Raw genomic sequence first — 18,030 nt, forward strand, 5'->3', positions numbered from 1 at the left:
CACATATTGTATAGAGGTTATGTCGCCATGGCCCGGGTGACACATTTGTACTGCCTGGCAACAAGTACCGCTGCACAAAAAAAACTTACATGACACTAGTTTGGGTGTGGTACGGCTGTCCCAACAATCGGGATCCCGGCGGTCAGTATCCCAACATCGTTGGGCATTTAAACAGTCGCGATTGTGATGTCAGAGTACTGACCGTCGGAATGCCGACTGTCGGGCAGTCATCCGGCACCCCACTACTTTGCTGTCTGGGGTTATTATACTATGAAGCAGTCTTGTGCAGACACATCTGCTTACAGATGTATATAGAACTACTTCTTGTTGGAAAGATTTCAGCATTCTGAGGAGCACAATACAGTTATCCTCAAGGCGCTATACAAAGGACCTATTTCTGAGTATTCACATCATCTCCTTACTCTAAACATCCAACACTCAAGTTATGCATAAGAAAATCCACCCTTTACTGCTCATTAGGTTACAGATCACAATCACAGATTATTCCCCGCAACGCCTGACTTTGGTGATGTCATAACGGTCCCATTATGTCATAACGTAACTTTCCTCCACTTAGCAATTTATTTACAGAATATTCCCAGCCTTCAGAATAACTACAAAAGTCTACAAGACAACCGTTTCCGTGATGCTTTGAGAGCAATACATGACACCTATTCCTTATAACCGTAAGGAAAATGTATAAGTTAAAATACATTCTGAATGCATTATAAAAAAATAAAAATGAGCACAAAAATTAAATAATGGTCAACGAGTATCCCCCTAGTAGAAACCTAAACCTCTTGTGCATATAAAATAACTGCCAGCCAAAACATAAGGAGCAAGGGACTTAACTCACTTTATAGAATGACGCAGAGTATGGGAAATCTGGGAATTCCAACCAGTTGGGTTGGGCATCAGGTATGGAGGGATATGTTGGTGGGTTAAGAAGAATACTTACACAGACCCTGTCGGGATTGTTATCATCTGGATGCCAAGGTCAGTCCCCTGACTACCAGACATATGAACGGCAGCCACCCGGATGTTTTCCGTTTAACATATGCTCAATCGCTTATAAAGCATCGTTTAATTTGTAATTTTATTTTTCAATTTTCAAAATGAGTGTTTTAGAGAAGGGTGATGCCACGGGGTGTGCGGGGTATGGTGAGAGGGTACACAGCCAAGCATCGGCGCGGTAACTAGTGCCGACTCCTCCTTCGGCCATTCTTGCAACGCATAAAAGATTTACCATCTAAACCAGTTCCGCCACCAGCTTCCCGTAACACTCTGTCTGCCTGGCCGCTGTCTGGCAAGGGTATGACATCATTACTGCCCACCACCTCAGCTGTGCAGAAGACACCAGATAAAGAGAAAAAAAAAAAAAAAACAAGGAAGGGGGAATATGGTGGAAAGACAAAACAAAAATAAAATTTAGAAGATAAAAACAGAAAATCAGCTGAAAGATAGTTAGTGCGCACATTTGATTGGCTACTCTTAGTCGGATTATACCATTGTAGACGTTAGCGGAATGAGATCAATTATTGAGTTGCTAGAGCTTCTCCCAAGGCAGAAATGTCAGACAGTATAAGGACTGGAGGACCAGAAAGTGACGTGATGCAGAGGTGGACTCTCAACTGAGCGTTCCCATGCAGTGGTACAGCGAACATACGCAGACGCCGCAATCTGTAGTATGGTCAAAAAATGGCGCTTGCGTGCAAAAATACATCACGGAACCTCTGGGCGTCTAAAGCGCCGAAGCCATAGCAACTGAGGGCACAGACTGTGGTACGCCCATGAAAATGTTTGCGCCCTCATCCGTTATCTTGCACAAATGATAACTGATTATCGTTCACGCACTACAAAAGAAAACCGCTCAACTAGGCAAACATCAGTGCTCAGTTAGTGTCCACCTCGGAATCAGGCCATGTGTCCACAAAAATTGTCTTGAGAACTCCACTAACCACACAACAGCTTTACCACAGCTGTATAATTATATTTTTTAACACTCCATAAGAAGCCATTTCAGGATCTGCATTTCCAATAACACCACCTTCCCAGCCATACTGCCTACCCAACTGCACCCCCTTCCCCAACAACACTACCTTCCCAATAACACCACCTTCCTAACTTCCCCACCTTTACACCTTACACCTTCCCAATCAAAACGACACCACCTTCCCTATCACACAACCCTATCACCTTCCCTATCACACAACCTTCCCCAGCCTACCCAACCACACCAACTTCCCAACCATACCACTTTCCCAATCAAAGCCACACCACCTTCTCAATCACACAACCTGCCTAGCTTCCCCACCACACCACCTTCCTAGCTTCCCAACCGCACCGCCTACACAACAATACTGCCTTCCTAGCTTCCCAAAAGCACCACCTTCCCAATCACACAACCTTCCTAGTTTACACACCGCACACCCAAACGCACCTCCTTCCTAACTTACCAACCATACCACTTTCCCAATCAAAACCACACCACTTTCCCAATCACACAACCTGCCTATCTTCCCCACCACACCACCTACCCGACAACGCTGCCTTCCAAGCTTCCCAATCACACCATCTTTCCAATCACACCACCTTCCTAGCTTCCCAACCACACCACCTACCCAACAAAACTGCCTTAGTAGCTTCCCAACAGCACCACCTTCCCAATCACACAACCTTCCTAGCTTCCCCACTGCACTGCATACCCAACTGCACCACCTTCCTCACTTCCCAACCATGCCACTTTCCCAATCAAAGCCATACCACGTTCCTAGCTTCCCAACCGCACCACCTTCTGAACCACACCACCCTACTAGCTTCCCAACAACACCACCTTCCCAATCACGATTAGGACAAAACCGAGTTTAGCAGTTTCATCAACAAAGACGTGGTAAAAGAATACAACGTCCAGCTTGGATGTATTGGCTTAGCAACAATTAATATATGAAATTCAACACTGTTTGTGATGCAGGGAGCGGTTTCCCTTTTTCTTTTTAAAGCGGCAATCATTTACACTGAAAAACCAGGTTGTTTATGCCATGTGAAACCCAATTACATTTGGCCCCTCGTCTGAATTCCTTCATCAATCTGGGAGATGGACAGTGGCGTAACTATAGCGATGCAACCCCCACAACGGCAGGGAGGCGCTAAGTGTGGGTGCCGGGGGTGTGTGTGCAGGTGCTATTCTTACGCCCCCCAGCTCCCCCCTCCCTTGTGGGTGCAGCATCGCAGAGGAGGTGACAAGCCTGCAGGAAGAGGCGGGCACTGCAAGCCGCGGTCATAGGGGTCCCTGCGGCGCTGTGTATTAAGTTGGCGGGGTCCCTGCAGTGACTTTGAAATAACTAGCGCTATCCGCCGGGCAGCGTCGCGGGAATCACTTCTGATTTTGAAAACACTAGCCGCACGCTGATTGGCTGAATCTCAGCCAATCAGTGTACGGCCTGTGTTTTTAAACCCAGCACCACTTCCCCCGCCGCCCGGCAGATAGCGCTAGTTATTTCAAAGTCACTGCAGGGACCCCGCCAACTTAATACACAGTGCCGCATGGACCCCTCTGACCGCGGCTTGCAGACAGAGCCGCAGGTACCCCTGCGCCGCACGGACCCCCTGCCCGCTCCTGCCAGCTCCCCAGGGTTATGCATGCAATAAATCGCATGAGATTTATTGCATGTATACTTTGGCACATCAAGTGCCAAATCGTAAGCAGCCTCCCTGGGAGCTGCCGGAGGTCTCTACAGGGCAAACTGGTCCAACTTGTCCTTAGGACAAGTCGGACTAGTGTATGGGGACCTTTAACTGGGGTGGGAGGGGGTGCAAAATTTGTTGTTACGTCACTGGAGATGGATCTAGTACTAGATAATGTTACAGGAGAACTAATACTGGCAACTTAGAGTTTGTTCTGGGAGGAATAAGCTAGGATAAGTGCGTATGGGCGATTCTACTAATCTGGTGCCCCAACAATCCCCCCCCCCCCCCAAAGCATCCAGCGGCCCAGCAATGCTCTCTGCTGATGGTGGCAAATTCACAGGGGAGGGTCATTAAAACATTGTAGGAAACTATGGTGACTTCGCAATTCTGGGGGGGGGCACACCATACCCTGGCTATGTTGAACTTAAATTTGCCATTCTATAGTTATACTGTGGAGATTAAATTACTGTAGCAGTTGGCTCACTATTAGATCAATAAATTATTTACTCTGAAGTGAGGTCTGCTCCACCTGCGCCCAAGCTTCAGCCAGTGGTCTCCGTGACCTCCAATTACATGGATTGTGTTACCTGCGCACTCGCTGCTTTACGCATAGCAAATAATGGACAACTCCAACGTGGATGAAAGGTGTCCTGTCTCACCATCACACACTGACGGAGGGTGTTAATGTGCTAGACAGAATATATTTCCTCAACTGTAACGCCTCAGCTGAGGTCTGCAATCAGAACATAATGGGGGAAATTTACTAAGATGTAAATTCTACTTCACGTGATGTTGCTATGGGCAACCAATCAGATCCTGTCTACTATCTTCTAGAGGGTGCTAAATAAATAAGTAGATTCTGATTGGCTTCCCATAGCAACATCACATGTGAAGTAGAATACACATCTTAGTAAATTTCCCCCAATGAGTCTTCTCTAATGGACATTACATGTTCAGCCGAGAGGTCCCTAATTAACGGAGATGATCTGAAAATCCGGTGTAGAATAAACATCTAGCGATGTACTGTACATCAATGTCTCTACTACCGGTATCTAGGTCACATGATATCTGCTCATATCTGCTCATTAATTTGGCAACGGCAGTTGTTGGCCAGTATGAAGCAGACTTTGGGGTAAATGCAAACCGCAGGCATTAGCTGGTTCCTGGCTTAAGGCAGTACACAATTATCTTGGAACCCCTTGTAAACCACCTGTCGGAACTGGTATCCCACCAGTACATGATCAAAGCACAGACAGTTAGAGATAAAAATACAGAACCACAGAGAACATCTGAAGCTTCTATAGGTGTGTTCATTAGTAGAGGTTTCCTAATGTCCTACTAGTAGCAAAATGACCGTCTTACCTTTCCGGACGACTCTGCAACCTTTGTTACTCCCTTCCACAGAGGCAGCTGCTGAAGGCTCAGACTGGGTGTGACTCTGACCCTCCACCTGACTCCAAACCCTCTGCTCTCCGTCTATAGAACTTCGCCTGTGATTGTCAGTAAGGTCCACCACAGCCCTAATGCTTCCTTCCATGTTAGGGAACAGCGGTGGCGGCAAGCGCCCCCTGTTGTCTGCCATGCTTTCTTCATTTACAGTCTCTAGTAGGTTTTCAGTTGGCACCTCCCATGGTTGTCCAGCCCCACCAGTGACCGATGGCGTGGGTGTGAGGTCGTCCTCTGGCTCAGCCACAGGGGCAGTGTCGTACTCGGACTGTCTCAGGGGGAGAAGACTCTGCAGGATCAGCTGCCGAAGATTCTGGACTGAAAGGAGATTGAAGTGAGATGGCACAGTATTAAGGGTCTGTAAGTGCAAGCACAATAGGATGTTTTTTTCAGATATTTTCCCTGAAAAGTAGGTGTCCCTGCTGCTCCAGAAACCCATTGAGATTCTCTAGTTAACAGCAGTCATGAATCTAGTACATACGCCCAGAAAACCTGAAAAATACAACCATTTAATATGCTGATCATGTTACAATGGCTGAGAACGCACCATCTTCCAAGGCAGATTCCGCTAGCCCTTCAGTCACGGAAGGCCATCTGAAGGGAAGGTAAGAAGGATCAGCCTGGTCCTCAGGCCCTCCTCCTGTGTCTTCCACCTTAGAAGGAAATGGTAGTTGAGTAGGGGTCTGAGCTTCATCCTCCTCTAGTCCCTCAGGTTCTTCCATGAGGACCTCTGGCTTGTTAGAGTGACCCAAGTAGTCACTGTGGCCCTCATCTGCAGGGGCACAAAAACAACGCGAGTTTACTAGCGGGCTGTGAACCCCACCTGAGATCTGCATGACAGCAGGAATTGACGTTGTCCAGTGTTACATATAATAGGAGATACAGACAGAATATGCAGAGGTACCATGAAAACACTTCAGGACACTTGCAATGTGCTTCCAGGTTTTCTCTTTTTTTCTAAACCTAGAGAAATCCAGTTCTAGACTGAAGCGTTTTCCATGCAATACAACAAGACTACTCAGTAAATGCAGGAGACTCACCTATTGTCAGGTCCTCACTGTTGGTTCTCATGCCAGCTTCGCACAGTATGGACGGGATGCCTGCATCCTGAAACACCGAACTGCAAGACAGAGGTCAAACATCTCTGGTGACAAAACCTGATACTTGAGTGCTCTACCTTCTACTCTTAAAAAACTCTGGATCTCACCTGGAAGAGCGGGTCCTGGATGGGGCCAGGTCCTGAGAGCCAGGTTTTATGGAAGTAGGGGGATGTCTCATGGTACCTTTGGTGGCTTCTTCCAGGAGGTCCTTCCACCTGTGAACAAACATATGGACATAAATATCGGCCCTACACAATGTGGGAAAAAGACAGATGATGACTGGTTGCCACTTTGATCCATAGAAAAACAACAATAGGAAAATATGAGGACCATCGCCCTTAGTGATTCCAAATCAGAAATGGTATCAAACTCTTCCGATTGTCATACTTACATGTTCTTTTCAGAAGACGTCAGTGCCACTAGCTCGTAGATCTGTGGACCTAGTTCTGATGTGCAGATAATGAAGAAGGCCTTTTTATCTGTGAATAAAACAGAGGTTGCATGGTGTAGGTGGGGTCAGCTCAATGACAACGCAAGAGACAGTTAAGATCCTTGTCCACAATTGGTATCTCCACGAAAAACAGCCATCTGCCATGGAAATCTGGCATTAGTAGGATAGAGCGCCAGCAGAACATAGAGGTAGCAGGGACGCTATAAGTTGCTGAAGATAAAACTGTAATTTCTACTAAATAAATTGCTCACACTGCCCCTTCTAGACATATTGCCATTGATCTAGTACCCACCTGAGGGTACTCCCTATCTATGACTACTGATATCCCTGTGCTCCATGCTGGAAGGGATTTGCGATGTAATCACCAGTATTTTAGATGTTCTAAAACATTTCAGTTCTATGGAAGAAAATGTGATGTTCTGGCTCTCTCTGTGAGACGACAGTATGTTAGGTTTCACCACTAGATGGCAAAACACTGGAAAACAAAACGTATTTTGTGCCGTGGCTAAGAAAAGAGCACAAGGATCAGTGGGGAATCTATAATGGGCGAGTGTGGTGCATACAAGTCCATCCATCCAAAATTGTATTCTGGGCCATGCAGTGGGATCCCTGTATACATGCTGCTGGCAGTGTCATCTTTATAGTAAGGTCTCCTCAATGATCGTACTGGCACAGATTGGTACCAAAGGCAAGATGGTGCTTCCAGCATCTGGTATGGGAGGGAGGAGGTACTACCACAGAGCCACGGGCTGAAGATTAAAAAAAAACAAAACAGGAGGGCAACCTAACGAGGCTGGTTCCTTATATGGGCAGGTTTTATTATATTCACAACACCAAAAGGGCCCCCCCGAAGCTGCTGGTATGGCCAGAATGACAGGTTCACAGATTCTGGTTGAAAGAATATTGCCCCCTATTCCAGGAGACTACCAACCACATCAGAACTTAAATGGGTATCTATGAGTCCAGATGGTTAGATAAAACAGATGTACTAAGTAAGTCACCTGTGCTCAAGCATGAATATTATTAAAACCTGGTGTGTAATGGCAGAACTTAATTTATTCTTCTATTGGTCATAACCCTGCCACGGGCTACTAAGTCACCAGAAAACTATGTGCGGACATGTAGCATCCTCAATACTCAGATTTGGTGGAGACCTTACCTGTGGCTACAGACCGGACAAGAACAGAGTTCAGCTTGATAACCGGGCTGAATGTCTGTTTGGTATCGGAGGAGACCACTGTGGTTTTGCTGTGACACTTTAGCACCAGCTTCTCATCCTGTTTCTGCAGCAAAACTAGAAGGTCCTCCAAGAGGAGAACATGTAGATCTGGGGAAAGAGACCACGGTAAAAGGTCTTGCAAAGAAAAGACATACATACAATTTTATTATAAATATACAAACCAAGCTGAAAATAGTTCATTCCTGATTCCACAGAGTATTCTTTTATTATATTCTCAACATTTATCATGTGTCAGATTTCTTGATCTTATACATTGATCGTCCTTTTTGATTATCTACAGTCCTACATTATCTAATCATCTTCTACATCTGCTGTCCTCCTTCAGGATCTACTTATCTCCTCAACTTACCGTCCGCCTACATGATCTACTCATCTCCTACACCTACCGTCCTCCTACATGATCTACTCATCTCCTACACCTACCGTCCTGCATTATCTACCCAACTGCTGTCCTCCTACATTACCTAACCATCTCCTACACCTACAATCCTCCATTATCTACCCATCTCCTACACCTACCTTCCTACATAACCTACCCATCTCCTACATCTACTGTCCTCCTACATTATCTACCCATCTCCTACACCTACCGTCCTACATTATCTACCCAACTGCTGTCCTCCTAAATTATCTATGCATCTCCTACATCTTTCGTCCTCCTACATTATCTACCCATCTACTACACCTACCGTTCTACATAACCTACCCATCTCCTACATCTTCTGTCCTCCTACATTATCTATGTATCGCCTACATCTACTTTCCTCCTACATTATCTACCCATCTCCTACATCTTCCGTCCTCCTACATTATCTACCCATCTCCTACACCTACCATCCTCCTACATTATCTACCCATCTCCTACAGCTACTGTCCTCCTACACCTACCATCCTCCTACACCTACCATCCTACATTACCTACCCATCTTCTACACCTACATCCTCCTACATTATCTATCCATCCCCAACACTTAATTTCTACCTATATTATCCACCAATCCCCAACTTCTATCACCCTCCTCCATTATCTACCACCCCCTACACCAGGCTTGTCCAACGTTGGCCCTCCAGATGTTGTGAAACTACACATCCCAGCATGCTTTGCCACAGTTTTGCTATTAGAGAATGCTAAAACTATTGCAAAGCATGCTGGGATGTGTAGTTTCAAAACATCTGGAGGGCCAACGTCGGACATGCCTGCCCTACACCTACCATCTGCCTATATTGCTAAATGCTCTACAACATCTGCTGTGACCAGTGACCTATTGTCCTCCAACATATCTTTTTGCCTTCTTGGCGATAGAGGTTACCTACCAATGGTTTTATCTTTCGTTATCCTCCAGGTTAGAGACCCTTCGTGGATCATGCGCCTTGATGTCAGGTCCAGGTTCTGCACACCAGAAAACAAATGGTCATTCCCAGTGTCACCTAGCCTGGATCACACAAGCCCAGGAGACCACAACATGACATATTATGATACTTCGTTCCCCCCCAACGCATGCACGTTATGGGATTAAAGTAAATGGAACTCACTCATTCTATCTAGGCAGAAATACATTAAATTGCAATATTCGCCTTAAGCAGTAACCAATAAAAAGCTTGCAGATCTGCACATTTCTCAGTCAGTTTCCTGGGCACTCCCTGGCTTAGACCAGTAGATCAGTCCAAGTGGTCTCGCACATTCCCCCACCTTAAACTCTGCAGCCAGAGGGTTGTTGCTCCTCTCCAGGGAGGTGGTGTCCAGGCGTTTCTGATATTCCGCCAGCCGATACTCATTCTCTCTCTGCTTCACCGACTCATTCACATATTTCAGTATGTCCCGACATCGATCCCGGCAATAGCACAACTTCTCATATTCCGCCGTGCCAGCTGCAAGGACACAAAGTCAGATAAAAGGAAATTGTATATACACAGAGAAGATAGTCACGCGCAGTCCTCAGTGATCCCTACCGCTCCACGTCAGTCTCCTCCCATCCCTGCCAGATCATCTCTATACAATTCATATTTGTTATGAGACACTACACATGGGATTGGCCAAGCTGATATTGAAGGTACAACAACAAATGAGTGCACGGTGCAAATTAATGCCCTGATTAAATGGCAGCCGCCTACAGGTAGAAAATAGCAATGCCTCTAGCACACTGCAATCTTACGGGAATGCGTCACCTGATGCCAGGGCCATATTTTTGGAAGAGGCAGCCCGAAAAATGCTGCAGGACTCTGTCTGATTGGATTACTCTGGGGTGCAGCAGGGCGAGCAACATGGACCCTCCTTAACCCAGGAACCCATCGTGGCTCTGTTTGGAAGACTGACTTCTATGAAGCATTCTGCACTAAAATTAAATTCTAGCTGAATACTTTGCTCATCGGTAACGGTAATTAAAGACAGTGATGCAGATGAATGCCGGAAAGATTAGCAAACACACAAGTGAAGGTCTCACTGGAAAAGAAACAGTGGTGCAGCAGTTGGTATGTAGACCTCCAAGTACAGACTATTATATAAATACTAGTTAAGCGCCCAGCAAAATGACAGCTTCTGCAATGTACTTTCACTTTGAGCTTTAGAAAGGAGTAATATGGTGTGGCCTCTAGTGGTCAGTGGTGGTACTTCACCTCAGAGGTGAAGAGGCATTAGCCTTATATATATCCATATGATTCATCTAATGTAATGTCGTTAGATGAATCATATGGATTGTTTTGATGTAGACCCTTCTCTTGGATTCCTTTCTCAAACCCATGATGAGGACGCAGAGTGTGGGTTCCCTAGCCTACATCCATCCAGAAGACAACAAATGACCTAGACTGTGAAGGAGGACTGATGTTCCGAAGTGGCACCCTACAGGAATTACTTGCGAGGGGACGCGGATGACTTCGCATATATTCTGCGTGCGCTCGCCACGCTTCGGGCTCGGGGGCTCGCTGCGCTCGTCACACTATATAAAATCAACTCCACGCCGACGTGGATAGTGGGGGTATGAAAAGGTCGGATGATGCGTACCGCTGCGCTCGCCACGCTTCGGGTTGGCGTTGATAGTGGGGGGGCGTTAACAATGGGGGGGCATTTAACATACTCATTACCCATCAGGGTGGGTGTATACAATTAAAAATTGGGTCTGGGGGGGCATTTAACATGGGAATAAGCCCAAATCGGGCATGATCACGTTGCCATTATAATGGCATGCGATGCGATACCGAGATTTATGTCTTACCTGTTAAATCTCTTTCTTCGAGGACGTCAGGGGCCACAGGGATTACATTGGGGTAGAGAGTGAGGTCACGACCTTTCCAGCACCAGAAAGGATAAAACTTCTGGACTGCCCAGAGACAGCCCTGGCTCCTCCCTCCTCTACCCCGCCTCCTAGGCTAGCTTACTTTCAGTTTTTCCCAAAGCCAGGCAGGAGACAAGATAGAAGGAAGAGAAACCCATACAGAAACACATTCAACAAATATATGTGTGTGTGGTTTTTTTTTTTTTTTTTTTTTTTATTTAAATCGTTTTTATTAATTTTTCATAGAACATTCTACACCATAGTTTTGTAGCATACTTAGTTGAATTAATACAATTAAATCCATACACAATTAATCCTTTTCATCCCCCCCCGCTGTCGACATAACGTCTCTCAACATTACAGAATTATATATTCCAACTATATTCCGATAAGTTCCCTATTCCGGGAGCCAAACAGGCTTCCGCCTGTACCCTCAAATTGATGGCACGGGAGGAAGAGGGCAAAAAAAAAAAAAAAAAAAAAAAAAAAAAAAAAATAATTAGGTAATATCAGGTGTCTAATTGTATTGTGTCGTCAGTGTAGATGAAGTGAGCTAATTCCAAGTGCTTAAATCTCTGGAAAAAATAAATAAATAAATAAATAGATTTTGTGATAGTGATGAGTAGGAATGAGGTACCCGATCCTTGGTAATATCGGGTGTCTAATTGTTTTGTGTCGTCAGTGTAGTAGAGGTGAACTAATTCCATGTGCTTAAATCTCAAATGCCTAAAAAAAGAGAAAAAAGAGAAAGATTTCCAAGGAATCCCTATTGTCTTGCGGTGTCTAACCGGGAGAAAAGAAGAAAAAATATCCTGCACTGATATGCCCTAAGTGACGTGTATATTACTCATGTGATTATATACTTAAAGGTGGGAAATTATACTAAATAACCCAGTGTGTGAAATCTAATTTACCACAAAAAAAAAAAAAAAAAAAGAAGGAAAAATTTTATTATTGTTGAGAGATGTTAGGTGACAGCATCCACCCCGATTACAAGTTTACTCCTGAAATCCCCCCTACTCCCACGAGCAGCTCCCGTTTATCAACTTCACTTTCTGTAACCAAGGTATCCCGCATATTCCTTAAACTTTAGGGATAGATCTTCAACCATTTATCCCATTTCAAATGAAATTTGCCTTCATTCCTTCTAACAAAATATAAATACTTTTCATGGTCAGCAGCCGAACTAACCAATGCGAACCATTCCTCGATATTTGGCCCCTGTTTTGCCATCCAACATCTAGCAATGCAAACCAGAGCAAGGGTACATAGGTTGATCACTAATTCCCAAAGATATTTATTCACCCGTCTCTCTCCATTCACCATAAGTATACAACTTTTAGGGGTGCAATCCCTTGCTGGAAAGCCCAATTTCTCCAAGGTCTCAGTAATTTTTCCCCAAAATGCATGGACCTTAGGGCATGTCCAGATCATATGAAAGAATTCGGCTCCAACTCTCCCGCATTTAGGGCAGGATGAACTCTCCCTCCCTCCCATTCTAGCTAAACGTGCTGGGGTGATGTAAGTCCTGTGCATCACGTACAGTAATATTTGTTGATGTTTTGTCTGTGCTGAGGCCCTTTGTACGTTTGCCAGGGCTTCCCTCCATTCATCCTCCTTAATTTCTCCTATATCCTGCTCCCACTTTTCCTTTACAACCTCCAAATTATCGGTCTGCACTTCTCCCCTCAGGTATTTATAGCACTGGCCGATTAAATGGCCTGAACGTATCTTACGTAGAAATTTTTTTGTAGGGGATTCTTCTAACACAGGGGAACTTGATCGAAACTGTTTGTTCAGGGCATGTCTTAATTGGTAATATCTAAATCTGTAATTATTTTCTAACCCATATACGTCTTTCAATTCTAAGAAAGAACGCAGTCCTCCTTGTTCATATAATTGTTGAATCTCAATTATACCCTTTACACCCCATACAGAGTCCATTTCTAGCTCACGCAGCTCTCCAAGCCTGCGGGAATTAGTTAAAGGAGTTTCAGGATCTACCCCGTGTCTACCAGTTAGCCTTTCAATCTGCTTCCAGACTAAAATAGCCTGATAAATAATAGGAGGGGCTTTTTTCGAGTATGTTCCGGAAAGTAGATAGTGTATCGGGGTATGATTTGGGGAAATTTCCCGTATTAATGCTTCTACTAAGTTAGAATCTTGCCCTTGCTTTACCCAGGACCGAATGAAGGTCAATTGTGAGGCCAAATAATAGAGCCAAAAGTCTGGGAGAGCCAACCCCCCTTCTCCCCTTGGTCGCGTTAAAACTTTACGGCTTATTCTGACTCTACCCTTGTTCCAGACCAGGGAGGATATCAACCCCTCTATCTTATTGAATAACTTACGGGGTAAGTATGTTGGGGAGTGCTGCAATATATATAATAATTTGGGTTGTACCATCATTTTTACTAAATTGACTCTCCCGGTAACGGAGAGAGGCAACTTAGCCCATATCTTGATTTTCTGTTGGAGGTAATCCAGTATGGGACTGATATTAAGAGTAAGGAAATCCTCTGTGTTCTTAGATATTACCATCCCCAAATATGTAAATTCTGATACCACCTCCAAAGGGGTAAAGGCTGCGGCACTCCCATCACCCAATTTTGCCAGAGGTAATACACAGGATTTACTCCAGTTTATTTTTAATCCAGAGAACCTTCCAAATTGATTAACTATCTCAAGGACTCTCGGTAAGGAAAGCATGGCCTTATTCAAAAATAGCAGGATATCATCCGCGTATAATGCAATTCGATCCTCTCTCCCTCCCAGACAGAGCCCACTCAATCCCTGTGCCGATCTTATCATAACTGCTAACGGCTCGATCGCAATCGCGAATAACGCCGGGGATAGGGGGCAACCCTGTCGGGTGCCTCTCTTTATAGAGAAATTATGGGAGATAAAGCCATTGACCATTACTCTGGCACTGGGACAGGAGTAGAGCAGTCTCATCCATCTTATGAAGACTGGCCCAACGCCGATCCACTCTAGCACTCCCCAAAGATATTCCCATTCAAGAGTATCGAATGCTTTGGCCGCATCGAGCGAGATAACAGCAGGGGACTGCGACTCATCATGTTTGGATTGGATGTGAGCATATAGCCTTCTTAAGTTTGTGGAGGCCGATCTTCCGGGTATAAATCCCGATTGATCACAACCGATGATTTCCCCCAGAACCTTATTCAGCCGTATGGCTAAAACTTTGGCAAGAATTTTAACATCATTCGTTAACAGAGATATAGGTCTATAAGACTCTCTGAATCTAGGGTCTTTACCTTTTTTAGAAATATTTATAATTAAGGCTTCTGCCATTGATGGAGGAAGTTTTGCCTCTTGATAAAGATTATTATATAACTCGAGTAATTTAGGTGCGAAGAAATGTAAGAAGGCTTTATATAGGTCATGGGGAAGACCATCGGTCCCTGGAGCTTTCCCCCCCGGAATTGATTTAATGGCATCGGTTATTTCCGATAGTGAGATGGGAACCTCAAGGCTATCTCTGGATTCCTTGGAGAGCTTAGGGGCTTCTATGTAAGCTAAGAAATCTCTTATTTCTGCGGGAGTCACATCGGACTTGGTGTCATATGTAGACTCATAATATCTAGCAAAGCTTTGCCCAATCTCTGACGTGGACTTCAGAGTCACCCCTGTCTCCTCCTGGATTTCGAGGATCGTGGATACTGTTTGTTCGTTTTTAACTAAATTTGCTAAAAAACTACCCGGTTTGTCCCCTTCTAGAAACTTCCTATGGTTCCTGAAGACTTCTTTGTACTTATTTTTTTCCTCTATTTTTTTTTTCCAAGCTTCCTGAGCCTGAGTCCATTTCTCCCTGCTTTCGCTAGTTTTCTCTCTCAGATAAGTCTGCTCAGTTACTTTACTCTCTTCTTCTAATGATTGTTCTTCCTGCCTAAATTTAAATTTCAGATCAGCAACAGACTTGATTAGAGTACCCCGGATCCCGGCTTTAAAAGCATCCCAAACCTTTTCGATTGGAGCGGTCCCCTTATTTAGTTCTAGGAATTCCTCCCATTGGTTCTCAAGACCAGTCTCAGGAGTTACCCTAGCTAACCACCGAGAATTAAATTTCCAGTATGTGTACCCTCTATCCTGACCTGGGGTCAAAGTTATCTCTAAGGGGGAGTGATCCGATATTCCTCTGGCTCTATAAACCGCCCCCTGAACTATAGGGAAGAAATCCTCTGATGCTAAAGCAAGATCTATCCTCGAAAAAGACTCATGTGAGCCAGAGTAGCATGAGAACTCCCTGGTCGTAGGATGGAAACTTCTCCAAATATCCCTTAGACCCATCTCGTCAGTCATTAATGCAAATTTATTTTTAGGCCGCTGGGTGCTCTGTGGATTGAGCGACCATCTATCTAGGTGGGTGTCCAGGACATTATTAAAATCCCCAAGTACAACCGAGGGAGTTCCAGGATGCTCGGCCATAAACTCTGCTATCTTACGCAGTGTTTGGAAATTGAAAGGGGGGGGGAAATAAACAGCAAACAATAGAAATACATAGGAATCCAGTCTGCACTTTAGGAACACATAATTCCCCCCAGGGTCCACGTTCACGTCATCTACCCCAAAGGGGATACCTTTCCGTACTAGAATAGAAACACCCCTGGAGGAGGTAGTAAATGTGGAATGCCATGTCCATCCTAGCCAGGGCTTCTTTAAGGACAATACTCTAGTCCCCTCCAGGTGTGTTTCCTGAAGACACACTATATCAACCGCGTATTTACGTATTTCTCTAAGTACTAATGCCCTCTTGAATTTGTTATTAAGGCCTCTTACATTCCAGGTAAGAATGCTATACTTCATAACCCCCATAACACATAAGCAATTTTATATTGAATCTTGCGGGTATCACCTTGTATGATAAATCTAACTTGAAAGCTGCTCCTAGCACCAACCCCCCAGAGTAAACTTGCAATCTTTCTTCCCTTCCCTCCCACCCTCCACCCTGCATGCCCCCCTCCTCCCACGACATGCCTACTCCAACCCTCCCTACCCATCCCCTAAAGATCCCTCCTTGAGGTTTCTTTTCTAGGCAATAGATTTAATAACCACCCTGTAGGGCTCTCTCCCACCCACCCGTGTTTGATCCTTTAAATTATAATTTCTTTTTAACCACCCAGATCCCCCGGGCCACACATAAATATATGATTCAACAAAATAGCTCAAAGGCCCATATAACTTCTCCGCCAGCTATTTCCGTTAGATAGTGACGGCATACACAACTAATAACGGTAGCATCCTAGATCATTCAAACAATGTAGTGGATAATCAGTTATCCAAATCTAAGAGCCATAAAAAAAAAAAAAAAAAAAAAGGGAATTGTTCAATTAACCGTCTTATAGCCAAGTGTATTCTTCTACTCAAGAGCCGTTCATAGCCCGTGCTGCCGGAAAGTTCCTGTCTAACCAGTCACTGACTTCAGATGGAGAGGTAAAAAAGATGGATTTCCCCTCAGATATAACCCTGAGTTTGGCTGGGAACAACATTGAGTAGTTTAACTGGAGCTCCCGTAACCTTTTTTTCACCGGAATAAACTGGGCCCTGTCCCTCTGAACCCCTCGGGCATAATCAGGGAAAATAGAGATTCTCTTATCATTCCACATTATCTGGCCTTTTTCGCGGCTTAGCCGGAGGATTGAATCTCTGTCTGGATAAAATACAATCTTAGCAATGAGAATTCTGTCCGGCGCTCCTGGGGGTGGGGGTTTCAGAGGAACCCTATGAGCTCGTTCGATAGCGAAGAGATTAGAAAAGGCCTCTTTTCCAAATGTATCAATTAACCAATTCTGCAGGAACTGAGTGGGGTTAGTTCCTTCACTTTTCTCTGGAAAACCCAAAAATCTCAAGTTATTGCGCCGTAAGCGCCCCTCGATATCGGTGATTTTGTTATCCAGATTCTCGACCTGCCGCTTCATTATTTCCAAGTTCTGGATTAGGGGTGGAACCAGATTCTCCAGTGACAAAGTCCTTTTTTCTATCTCAGCTGTGCGTTCGGTTATTTTTTGTACTGATAATCGGATACTATTTAAGTCTTCCTGGACCTTCTCAATTTTCACAGCTAGGCGCCCTTCACTTGCTACGACTGCATCTAAAACCTTCTGAAGTGCATCTCCATCTTGGCTTTTCTCAGGGAGCTTGGGGGGGGTAGTGGGAGGAGTGCCATCGCCCTTGGTTGACGCGGTGGGGGTACGTGCGTATTTAGCCAGTTTGCTGGCTGCTGAGGAGTTCTGGGATTTTCCCATGGTAATGCAGGGGTGAGCTTTTTGACTGAACAAATATTGTTACCAGGGGCCCTTTAACAGTCACACAGTGGGTCTCTGAGCCAGTATTAAATTGGTGCACGTCCACCCTCCATATAATTATATGATCGCACAACCGGTTTCAAGGTTGTAAGCAAATACTTGCCGTATCATTTAAACAGTTCACCCTCCTGCCAATTAGGTAGTACGGCTTCCTCACCTCCTATTTCAACACTTTTATGTCCCCAAGAGGATATGATAATAGTAAATGTCCTTTAGCCTTGTTGTTATTTAGCAGACTTTGATATTAACCTTGAGCTACTGATAGAGCAGAAAAGTAACTCACCCCTCCCTGCTGGACCACCAGAGTAAAGCCGGTCAGCAGAGTTAGAGGGAGTCCAGCTGTATTTGAGTCTCCAAGCAGGGGCTTTGTGGCACGTGCAGCCAGAACGGCGTGCAGGAGGAAGGAGCAGGTAAGACAGGCTGTCGGGTGGCTGGCGGGCTATACAGCGGCGATTATCCACTCCAGCCCCAGAGTCCGGAACCAGCCAGGCGGGGTAAACTTACAGCGTCTGGC

The 18,030-nt window shown here is 45.0% G+C and overlaps 1 protein-coding gene across 7 annotated transcripts in view; it reads right to left on the reverse strand.

The window, feature by feature from the left end:
* ARHGEF11 (Rho guanine nucleotide exchange factor 11) overlaps positions 1–18,030 on the reverse strand; it is a 111,981-nt gene that overhangs the window by 3,084 nt on the left and 90,867 nt on the right. For 6 of the 7 annotated variants that reach the window (XM_083166332.1, XM_083166328.1, XM_083166331.1 and 3 more), the window contains 9 exons: positions 9,615–9,793; positions 9,239–9,314; positions 7,844–8,011; positions 6,625–6,712; positions 6,341–6,448; positions 6,174–6,253; positions 5,681–5,905; positions 5,050–5,451; positions 1,247–1,342 (listed from right to left, as the gene is read on the reverse strand). In XM_083166332.1, the coding sequence (XP_083022458.1) occupies positions 1,247–1,342; positions 5,050–5,451; positions 5,681–5,905; positions 6,174–6,253; positions 6,341–6,448; positions 6,625–6,712; positions 7,844–8,011; positions 9,239–9,314; positions 9,615–9,793 (1,422 nt within the window). The remainder of the gene's footprint in view (positions 1–1,246; positions 1,343–5,049; positions 5,452–5,680; positions 5,906–6,173; positions 6,254–6,340; positions 6,449–6,624; positions 6,713–7,843; positions 8,012–9,238; positions 9,315–9,614; positions 9,794–18,030) is intronic. The other variant, XM_083166334.1, reaches the window with a different exon arrangement.

This window comes from Crinia signifera, chromosome 12 (genome assembly GCF_055691185.1).
Source record: "Crinia signifera chromosome 12, ASM5569118v1, whole genome shotgun sequence".
Lineage (NCBI taxonomy): Eukaryota > Metazoa > Chordata > Amphibia > Anura > Myobatrachidae > Crinia > Crinia signifera.